At 55.6% G+C, this 11,016-nt stretch overlaps 1 protein-coding gene across 1 annotated transcript in view; it reads left to right on the top strand.

Annotated features, from left to right (window-relative positions):
• Positions 1 to 9,000: 9,000 nt before the first annotated feature.
• CPNE5 (copine 5) overlaps positions 9,001 to 11,016 on the top strand; it is a gene marked incomplete at its 5' end in the record, with an annotated part of 92,136 nt that continues 90,120 nt past the window's right edge. The window contains one exon of the mRNA XM_082638887.1: positions 9,001 to 9,095. Coding sequence (XP_082495013.1) covers positions 9,001 to 9,095 — 95 coding nt within the window. The remainder of the gene's footprint in view (positions 9,096 to 11,016) is intronic.

The raw sequence follows: 11,016 nt of genomic DNA, 5'->3' as shown, positions 1-11,016 counted from the left end.
TGTCCGTTTCATAGATGAATCCATTTCATGGATGAAGCTCCATGTCAGATGGCTGGCTCTTGGCAGAGCTGAGCTTCAGGCTTGGGGTCTGCCGTCTCCCGCGGTCATACCTGAAACTCCCACAGGAATGGTTTCCATACCATTCTCTGCCCCCTCCTCCCTCCAGCTCAGAAAATATGGAAGCTGGTTTTCCAGCCAGGTCATTGTGTAACCTTGGCAACTTCCTTGAGCCATAGTTTTTCCATCTATGGAATGAGAGGGCCAGACTTGGTTTCTCTGGTCTAAACCTGGGCAGTTTTTTTTGTTTTTTGTTTTTTGTTTTTTTTTCCAGTACGCGGGCCTCTCACTGTTGTGGCCTCTTCCGTTGCGGAGCACAGGCTCCGGACGTGCAGGCTCAGCGGCCATGGCTCACGGGCCCAGCCGCTCCGCGGCATGTGGGATCTTCCCGGACCGGGGCACGAACCCGTGTCCCCTGCATCGGCAGGCGGACTCCCAACCACTGTGCCACCAGGGAAGCCCTGGGCAGTTTTATGATGGTATTTTCTTGCAGCACATTCTCATCTAATTGGACTCTCATACCAATTTGGAGGGGATGGGCGTATGGGTATCATCATTCCCATTTTTTAAGCTAGGGGAACCTGAGAAGCAGAGATAGAATGAGGGGTTCAAGGTCATAACATGAATCGTTGGAATGGAGACAACCCGGCACTGCCTCTTGCCCCCAGGCAGGCGGGCAGGCGGGCAGGCGGCCTCTGAGAGGCTGTCAGCAACAGCTCCCAAAGCCTGACACCTGAGCCTCACCCTGGCTCCTGATAGAATTATCAGAGAACTGGGGAACACATACTTCCTGTAATCAGGGCAACTTTTCTTAGCCAGGGGTGGAGGAGGCAAGATGTGAAGTGTGTCTGATGAGCTCCTCTCTCAGTGCAGGGCCCAGAGTTAATAAAACTCAGGGAAATCACATCAGGCAGCTGGAGATGCAAGCAGACGGGCTCCAGGGGCAGGGCCACTGGGACTTCAGCTTCCACACAAAGCCAGGCTCTTGGGATTTTGTGCACATTTCAGTTTTCTTCAGCAGCCAGGCAGGCAGATACAAGCAGCTTGGCATGAAAATGAATTTAGAGCTTGGGGAAAAAAACAAGAATGTTTCACCCTTGGTGGCTTTTCAGACTGCCCAGTGCAGGTACAGCCAGGGGACATGCTAAGGAGCAGCAGTGTAGGGAAAATCTGAGGGTGGGGGGGGTGAAATAGCCCCCCGCCCGACCCCATCAGCCTGAGGTGGGGAGGGGCACAGAGTCCTGAGGCCTAGGCAGACCCTCAAGCAACTGTGGCGGGGGAGAAATGGGAGGGATTTGGGGGAATAGACTCGATCAAGCCTTTCCAGTTGAAAGTCCAGCTCTTTCATCTCTCACCCAGGCCAATCAGGAAATCATCAAGTGTGTTGGTGGGAGGCTGGGACTTCAGGGAGGGACATGGGCTGCTTTTAAACTTTTGAAGATTGAAATGCGAGGATTCATTCTCCAGTTCCCAAGATGCGAAAATAAGAGGAAATGGGCTGATACCAAGTGGAGAGAGAGTTCAGGAGGCCCAAGAGCAGACTGGCTGACTGGGGGGTAATATATTCAAATGTAATTAAATCCAGCAAAAAGGAAGAGAGGGAGGCTGAGGCCTGGGAAAGGCTAGGCTGTGGAGGACCAAGATCCAAGACCAAGACCTTCAGGGCACGCCCCCTCCTAGGCAGGAGAAGAGAGAAGTATCTACCTAAGAGAAGTGTTTTGGGGGTTCAATGGAAGGAGAAACTCGACCTTGGGTGAATCCAGGCTAGCTTTCTGGAAGAGACTGTACCTGAAAGAAGGGTAGAATGTGGGCCTGGTGGAGAGGAAATGGCAGGAAGAAAGGCCAGGGGCAACCATGTGGCTGGTCCTGGTTGGGTGTAAAAGGCTGATGGTGGGGGTGGGGAGATGGAGGTTCACATTGGCCCTTATCGCAAAAGGCCCAGAGATGGCACACTTGCATTTATAAATAAAGTCGGGGGGAGCCATCCCTTCTTGAAGGAACTGAGGTGAGAAAAGAAAAGATCTAGGAGTTGATTCTAACCTGAACTCCTGTTAGTTTTTACCTCCAGTTTCTGCTTATTAGCAAAACAACCTTGGGCCAATTTCTTTCCCTCTCTAGGACTCAGTCTTCAGATTTGTAAAATCGAAGTGAGTTGCATTATCTTAAAAGTCCTTTGCAGCACTGAGGTTTCCAATACCGCAACTAACAATACTGAGCTAAATACTGGGTTAAATGTGTGTGTGTGGCCGGGGGGAGGGCGCATAGTGACACGCTGTGATGTCTCTGCTGGACAGGGTGAAAAGTGGAAGGGACAAGGCTCTGAGCACAGATCACATGGTGCTGGACTAGGCCCCATGGACATGCGAGGGGCTGTGTTGCAGACAGAGTCACCTAGACAAGCCCTGAGTGAAGACTGGAACAAGAGAGCCTGGTGTCAGGCAAAGACAGGGGCTTTGGTCTCACACAGTCCTGGGTTTGCATCCTGTCTCTGCCGCTTATCCGTGTGAGCTTAGGCAAGTTAAGGCCCATATTCTACAGATTCCTACAGCATAACTCCAAACGAGTGCTCCACCTCCACTGGACAGAGCTCCTGAGGAGACTGGGTCTCCCTCATCTCCTATCCCTGGCAGTGAACTAGCCCAGCTCACTCCACAGAGGAGTGAAGTGCTATCCAACGAGACAACAGCACCATAGAGTTACTGGGAGGATTCAGTGTGTGACGGATGCTAACTTCTCACTGCTAAGCTCATTACCTGGTAGGTTCTCAGTAAACAAAATAAATAGATGAGAATCCCTTCCCGGGCTTCCCTGGTGGCACAGTGGTTGGGAGTCCGCCTGCCGGTGCAGGGCACACGGGTTCGTGCCCCAGCCCGGGAGGATCCCACATGCCACGGAGCGGCTGGGCCCGTGAGCCATGGCCGCTGAGCCTGCGCGTCCGGAGCCTGTGGTCCGCGACGGGAGAGGCCACAGCAGTGAGAGGCCCACGTACCACACACACAAAAAAAGAATCCCTTCCCTTCTCTGTGCTACTGGTCAAGGAGCCCAGAGATTCTCAATCTGATAGTTGTCAATTCAACAACTGAATTCGTAATAGATGCTCAATAAATGCTTGCTCAATAAATGGAAGGCTAGATGTGAGATGTATGTGGTAGTGAAGACTGGGGCCCTGTTTGGGACTGCTAGTTGGAAGCCAAGGGTCCTCATGAAGGAGTCAGTGTTTCAGAGGGGAGAGATGAACTTTTCATGTAGTCATACGATCAACTGAGCACCTATTACGTGCTAGGCACTGTCTTTGGAGATGGGAGTGTAACCATGAACAAGGCAAAGTTCTTGCTTGCATAAAACTTGTATCCTAGTGGGGGAAACAGACAAGGGTACTGCTCTGAGGAAAAATAAAGGAGGGTCAGGGGGCTGAGTGTAACAAGGTACTGTGTTAGGTAGTGTGGCCAAGGAAAGCCCCCTGCAGGGAGGGCATTTGGGCAGAGACCTGGGTGACCCGGGACAAGTGTTCTAGGCTGAAGGAACAGCAGGTACAAAGGCCCTGAGACAGGGGCCTGCAGGGCCAATAAGGAGGCCAGTGTGGCTGGAGTGAGGACTGTGAGGGGGAGAGAAAGACGAGATGAAGTCAGAGAGGCCCATGGCCCATCAAGTCCTTTTACCACAGAGAGAGATGGAAGCCAGGGCAGGAGTGACACAAGCCGACTCTGGTTTCAAGTGGATCCCCTGTCTGGTGTGAAGATTCTAGTAGCTAGACTGTAAAGGCAGGGGGGCTTCCCTCACTTGGAAAAGCAGGAGAGGCTGGAAGGAGAAGCACAAGAGAAGTGAGAGAGGAAGCCCAGGGGTGGGAGTGGGGGGCAGGAAAGGCTGCTGCACCAGCAGCTGGAAGGCCCTGGGGCTTCCCTTTGCCCAGATGACTGATCTAGCCATGCTGTGATGTGGGGAGAGGCAGAAAGGAGGGGCGGGGGGGGTTCCAGGTGGGATGGTGGGGCATCTCCAGGAGGAATGGGGGCTGGAGGCGTGGAGAGCCCTGTGGCCAGCTTGTGCCTCTTCCTCCACCCCAGCAGAACATGGCTGCTCCCCAGACCTTCTCAGGCAGGTCTGCACTGCACTTGGGTGCCTGACCTTGCTGTTATTAGTGGAGTTTCTTACTGAGGGAAGAGTCAGGTGACCTTGAGTCCTTTACTCCCCCTCTCTAAACTTTTTAGTGAAAGAAGGGGTTTAACCTAGATGGTCTCCAACCAAGCCCCTTCTAGCATTTCTATTAATGGATGGAATCAGACACTGCATCTCCCCTACCTCTCTACTGCCACAGTGGTTTCAGGTTCCTGTCACGCCCTCTGTCTTTCCATCTCCCCAGGGCTCCCATGTACAGTGGTGCAGGGCATTCACCTCACAGGGGCACCCAGCCAAGGGAGTGAGTCGAGGCTCAAATCAAGCCCATAGTCTCCACAAGCCATGTTCCCTGGCTAGCTCAGGGTTACATTTACCCAAAGTAAAGAAGGCCTTTTTCCAGCTTGTTCTGAGGTGCAGTGTGGACAGCCCCCACTCCCCTGTCCCACGCTCACTCCATCTTCTGCTCCTCTGTGTTCCTTCTGTCTTACCGTCCCCAGCCTCAAACAGGGCAGGTCTGAGGGCAGCACTTACACAACAGGCTTGGGGGAGGGCGGAAGGCAGCAGCTGCCTCATCTGTGAGCTCTCCCTCCCAAGCCCTGTGGTGCTTTTCCTCTCCTTATCAATGCTGCGGGTTGCCTCTCGAAATTGCTCTGCCGTCATTAACACCACGGATTAGGTTAGAGGAGAGTGTGTTTGCAGTCTTGGATGGCAAAGGCAAAACGCTGATGCTGATTATTCCAGATCTTATGGACATGGCCCATTCTGTGCTCACAGTTTGTAATCAGAGGAACAAGCATTGGTTACATGGTGGGGTGGGCAGAGCTGTGGTTGGCTCTAATCTGGTTGCCAGGCCCAGACAACACGTCTGCAGCACCTGATGCCCGGCCGGCTGGCTTGCCTGAATATCACAGGTGACCTCAGTTACTTGACACTGTCATATCCCTCTAAGAAGAAATGACCTCTCCAATGTCAACACCCATAGACTGCTTTTGAACCATCAGCAATTCATTTGCGCGAGCACTGTGAGCATTTTGCTCTGGGCCTGATCAGCAAGTTTTGTGTTCTGTGGTCACTGGTTAGCTATGTAGCTATGGGGTGTCTTTCAGAGCACCCCTCCTTCAGTGTCCCCTTCTGAAAAGCCTCTGTGCCCAGAGGAGGCCAAGGCCCATGGCCTTGCATCATGGCCCCTCACCTTCTGGCCTCATATTCTATTTCTGGCACTTTCATCCTGTGCTCCAGACACACTAGGGTCCCCAAACACATCTCTCCGGCCCTTAATCATGCTGGTCCCCTGCCAGAAGCACCTGTTCAGCCTTGTCTTCCAGGCAGAAGTTAGTTCATCATCCGTAGCAGCCACTGTCCTGTCTGTACCCTCACCTTTACCACTTCAGTGCACTCCAGCCCCACATCCAACTGTCAGCACCTGTACTTCTTTGCCTGATGCTTTCTCTGGCTTCTGGAACCTGCATTGCCACTTTGTGCTGGTCAGGCCAGACGTGTCAGGGAATTAAAGCCCTCCAGAAGCGGCCCTCAGCCACTGAGCCAGTGACTGATAAAAGTTGGTGTATACATACCCCTGCTCCCTCACCCCTCTGGTGGGCTAAGTGTGAGGTGTGTTTTGTATGGTCTCCTAGAGCACCTCAGTGGGAATGAGCCTTAGTTGCCCACAGTGATAACCGGTTTGATAAACCACCCTTATAGGCTGCCTTCCTTACCTCACCTCCACACTCCCCACATAGCATTTCCTTAACCTCCCCAATAAACTGTTCACATTTAAATCTTTCCCTCGGGGTCTGCTTCTGAGGGAACCAAACAGACATCATCAATGTCCATCTCAGTGTCACCTCCTTTTTGCAGTTGCTCCTGACCCTCCCTTGTGCCCATTCCTGGGGTAGAGCTGTGGGTCACTCTTCTCTACTCTCTGGGCCCTTTATACCTACCTCAACAGCACTCCTCATGCTGCATTGTCATTTATTTTCTGCATGTCCTGGGGTCCCCACTGGCCTGGAACTCTTTGGGGACAGATACTATGTCCTTTTCACCTCTCTATTCTCTGAGCCTAACACAGCACCTGGCACAGAGATGGTGCCCAGTATAATTTTTTCCCCCCAAAGAGCCAGCCATGGAAATGCAATGACTAAGAGGGAATGGAGAGGAACAGACAAGTTTCAGAATTTTTCTAGAAAGAGAATCAGGCGCTGCTATGCCAGATGCTGTCACATTACAAGGTTATGTGGTAGAACTTCAGTCTCACCACTCACCTGCTTAATAACCTACAGTGGCTCCCACTTGTTGTCCTCCTCAACTGGGCCTAATTTCATGGATGACTTTTAAGACCCTCCATCATCTGGCCCCGTCCTAAGAGGCAGTCAAGATTTGTTCAGTCAGGCTTTGGTCTCAGTGGCCGGGGTTCAAATTCTCACTCTGCCAGTTCCCAGCTGGGTGATCATGGGCGAGTTACTTAGCTTCCCTGGGATAATAATACCTCATGCCTGTACCTATTTTGAGAATTTATAATCGCGCATAGTCCTTGTGAATAGATTTAAAACCACTGAATTGTACACAAAATGGTGGAATTTTGTCGTATGCAAATAATATCTTAAAAAAAAAAAATTAAGCATGGTGTCTGGCCCAGGATAGTCTCTTCAAAAATGGAATGGTGGTTATCACTGTTACCAAGGAAGTTTTCCAAGGGGCCCTAGCACCTGGCCAGACACAGGGCAGGTACTCTGTAAATACTGGTAGAATGAATGGATAACATATTCCACAAGTATGTCTGGAACATGTCTAGGACAAGTATGGGGTGGGGGGAGGGAACAGAGTCCAAGCCCAGTTTTGCATCCCTCAGAAAAGGAGGCCCAACTTATTATCCTGCAGAGAGGGTCTTAAGCGCAAACCAGAGAGTGGAGCCTTCTGACACAGCAGGCCCCCACTGCCCTGGGCATCCCAGCGCCTTTGTTCTTGTTGTCGGGTCCCAGGTTGCAGAACACAGTGCAGCCAATCCTGAGCCATGGGTAAAAGGGAAACACCTAACCCAGGCCGATGAACGTGTTCTTATTTATCTTTGACTCTGGCTGTATCTGATGTTCCGGGAATTGACTTCAAACAGAATCTCGAGGCGCCTGTTAAGGCCCAGCTGCCAAAGCCAGGCCCGCGGGGAGTGGCTTTTCCGGGGCCAGCCTCAGGCTCTAGGCCTCACCAGGACCCCTCCCCGGGGCACAGAGGCGCGTCGCGTCCAAACGCCGGGTGGTGGGCGCGGAGGAGGTTTTCAGCTCCGCAAGGGTGAGACTGACGCTGAGGAGGGGTCGCTGGAGATTTCCTGGAGAGAAGCCACAGCGCAGCAAACCCAGAAGGGCGAAACTGGGGCAGGGTGGGGCCGCAACGGGCCTGGCTGGGAGGGGGGGCCGCCTGAGAGGTGCCTCAACTCTCTCCTCGCTCCCACGGCTGGGATCAGAGCCCTGCACACAGCAGGCGCCTACTTGGTACAGGTTGCAGAGAACCCCCGGGGATCTCGGGCCGCCCTCTGTCTGGCTGGAGGAAGCTTCTAGACCTGGGGGCTGGTTAAGCCGTGTGGTCACGACGGGCCGGGGATGGGGAGGGCGCTGTCGCGTGGCTTAGGTGGCTGACTCCGCATGGCCAGGCCCGGCGGGAACCAGAGGCGGATGGGGGAGCGCCCATACACCCACTCTGCCTAGGCCTAAGGACCCTCACTGGGAAACCGAGGCGGGCCCTCCGGGCACCGGGGTCGGCCCCACATGCTTCCCCAGGAGATGTGTAATCTGTTTCTGGACTGAGACCTGCCCTCCGTTGGGGCGCACCCTCAGCAAAGATCCCCGCCTCCAAACCTCTGGTTGGGGGTTGCTGTCTCTTTTGCACAGGTCCCTCCCCACCCCCGCTCCGCATAGACCCTTCTCATACAGATGCCCCTTGGTTCACACATCCCTTTCCCTCCCCGGAGATGGAGACCCCTCAGGGAGGTGGGGAGTGGAGGGCGGGCGCAGACGGAGACGCGCACGGCCGAGACCATCTCTAGCTGTCACTCCCCAGGCTCCCAGCATCTGGAGCCGCGTCTCCACGCCCGCCACACGCACAGAGATTCACACGCTCGCACGGACACACTCACACTAGCGCGCAGACCCCGCCCGCGGCCCCGCCCCGGCCCCTGCGGGCGCCCCCTCCGGCGCTCGCGGACTCGGCGCGCAGCCCGCCCCGGGTGGCGGGAGGCGGCGGCTTCGGGCAGATTTGATTTTCCCGCAGCCCGGGAGCCCCGGAGCCAGAGCCGGAGCCGAGGAGGTGGCGCTCGCAGCCGCGTCCCCATCCCCGCCGCGGAGACCCAGCGAGAGGCGCCGCAGCCCCTGCGCTCCGGGCTCGCTCCGCGCTGCCTGAGTCCGGCCACCCCCGCAGCTCGCGCCCCATCCTGCCCCCCACACCCCTCTTCCTCTCCTGCACCCTTTCTGTCCCCGCCCCAAGCTCCCCGCCCCTCTCCCGGTGCCCCCTCCACGACTCCGCGCGTCCCTCCCGGTGCCCTCTCCCCGCGCCCCTCCGCCTCTCCCGGCTGCGCCTCAGCTCCCTGTGCTCTTTGCGTCTCTCCGCTGGGCCCCCAGCCTCCTCGTCGCGTCACCCGCGCCCCCTCCTGTATCCTCGGCCCCCGCTCCCTCCGCCCCGTTTCCCTCTCTCACTTCCCACGCCCCCTCTTCGCTCTCCTCTTTCCTCCCTTTGCCGCCCAGCCCCGGCTCCGGAGTTGGGGGAGAGCCCAGGGTTTCGGTTGCTCCGGAGGAGGCGTGAATCGCGCAGGGATTTACTAATTTGGGGTGGAGGGCGCGGTGGGCTATGGAGCAGCCCGAGGACATGGCGTCGCTGAGCGAGTTCGACTCCTTGGCGGGCAGCATCCCGGCCACCAAGGTGGAGATCACCGTGTCCTGCAGGTGAGCCGCCCGCTGGCCCTGGCCCCCGGCCCCGCCCCTGGCCCCAGAGCCCCTGCGCCCCTTTGGCTCCGACCATCTACCTCCGTGCGCCCCCTTCCAGAGTGTCCTCTTCTCCAGGACGCCCCTTTGCCTGTCCTGCAAGAGCCCCTGCCCAGCCACGGGTGGCGACCGCGGAAGGGGAAGCCAGGCTTAGGGTCGTATCCCAGAAAGTTTGCACTCTGGACTGTTGTTGCGAGGAGAGAAGAAGACACAGGAACGGGGGTCCAGACGCCCGTGTGGGGAGAGGGAGGTAGTGAAAGGACATAGCAGGGTCTTCACAGCAGTCTATTTCTGATCATCCCCTCCCCAAATCCAGAAGAGAATGATTTGCCTTATCCCTCCCAGGCGTGCCCAGCCTCTGCCTTCTGTGCCCTCCTTCCCTCTCTTCTCCCCCCTCCTTTGCCCCAACACCCTCATCCTCTCCTCCCTTACCCACCCACCATTCTAGACCCCAGGATTTGAAAGCCTTTCTTCACCTCCAACAACAAAACTGACTCTCAGGAAAGGATCAGATTGACTCATTCATACTGAGATGTGGAGAATTGATAAAGTTGCACCATTAAAAAAACAATAACTGGGGGTACAAAATCTTAAGCCAAAGGACTAGAACGATGAGTGTGGAATTTTAGAGTCCAGCAGGGGAGGGGGAGGAGAGTTTTTGTGGGCTACCACCCCCAAATCCTCAGTCGTGTCACACAGGCTTTGGGAGTCACTTCTCCATCTAAGCTGGGTCTCCCCCAGGTTCTCCTATCTGAGAGGAAGGCTGCCCCAGGCAGTAAGGGATACAAGTGGGGAGGGGGAATTTATCCCTAGTGCAGTCACCCTGTGGCTGGCCTAGGGTCACTGCCTTGCTGGGATTGTGAGGGGGCACTGTGGCCTACACAGAGCCCACCTCTTGAGTTTCCGCTGGAAATGCCATTCCCCTGCCCCAAGTGACCAACAGCACTTCCGGGGTCCTGGGTGTGCACTTGTTCCAAATCGCCCAGGCCTCTCTTTGGTCAGACCTTTCACCCACCCTCATGGCACCCCAACCCTGTGTTCCCAAGTTGTGGCATTGGGGAGGTGTAGATGGAGCCAGGGGAACTGGGCTGGGATGTGAAAGAGGGAAGGACTTGGCCGGGGGGCTGCAGTTTAGGGTGAGTGGGAGTGAGGGCTGATGAAGTTGAACATAGCTGGCCCCTGCATCAGGCCCTTCTGGGGGCTCCTGTGATAACCCCACATGTCTCCCCTATGGTTCCACATACGGTTTTGTCAGAATTATCTCCCAGGGCCATTTGCATCTTGCCATTACTCTGCTGGGAGATTCCTGACTGCCCATTAGCTCCAGTCTCACCTCCTCAGCCATCCACAGCTGCCCCAGCCTGTCCTCCCTTCCCTGCTGGTGCATAGCCCTGCACCTGATGCTCCTTCCCAGCCTTCAGTCATGCCTGTGTCGGAGCTGTCTCGGGAGGCTTTTCACCTCAGAGCCTCTGAACAGCACATTCTCCATCCATATCTCACCCTGCCTTCATCTCTGCCAGTTCGTGTCCCCCCATCCTGAAAAGCCTGGCCTCGTGCTCCCCACTTCCAGCTATCCTTCTCACCCTTGAGAGACACGCAGCCCAAATCACTGCCTTCTGTGTTCCCTGGGTCCTGAGCACTCAGCCTGGGCCACCGGGGGTCTCACATACTGAGCACACAACCTCTGAAGACATCTCAGGTGTGTAGACTTCATTCCTCTTCCCCCAAAGCAACTTTGTAAGCATTTGAGGGCAGCGATCCCCACCCTGACTCAGACCCACGAACCCAGAGGAGGCAGAGGGCACAGGGCATTGTGGCTTTGGAATCAGACACTTCAAAATGGAATCTGCTCCACCACTTGGGGCAAACTTTTAGCCTCGCT

Source organism: Mesoplodon mirus (assembly GCF_964341445.2).
Source record: "Mesoplodon mirus genome assembly, chromosome: 12".
Taxonomy (NCBI): Eukaryota; Metazoa; Chordata; class Mammalia; order Artiodactyla; family Ziphiidae; genus Mesoplodon; species Mesoplodon mirus.
Note: the sequence above shows the minus strand (reverse complement) of the source record. Positions and strands in the feature narration are given on the sequence as shown.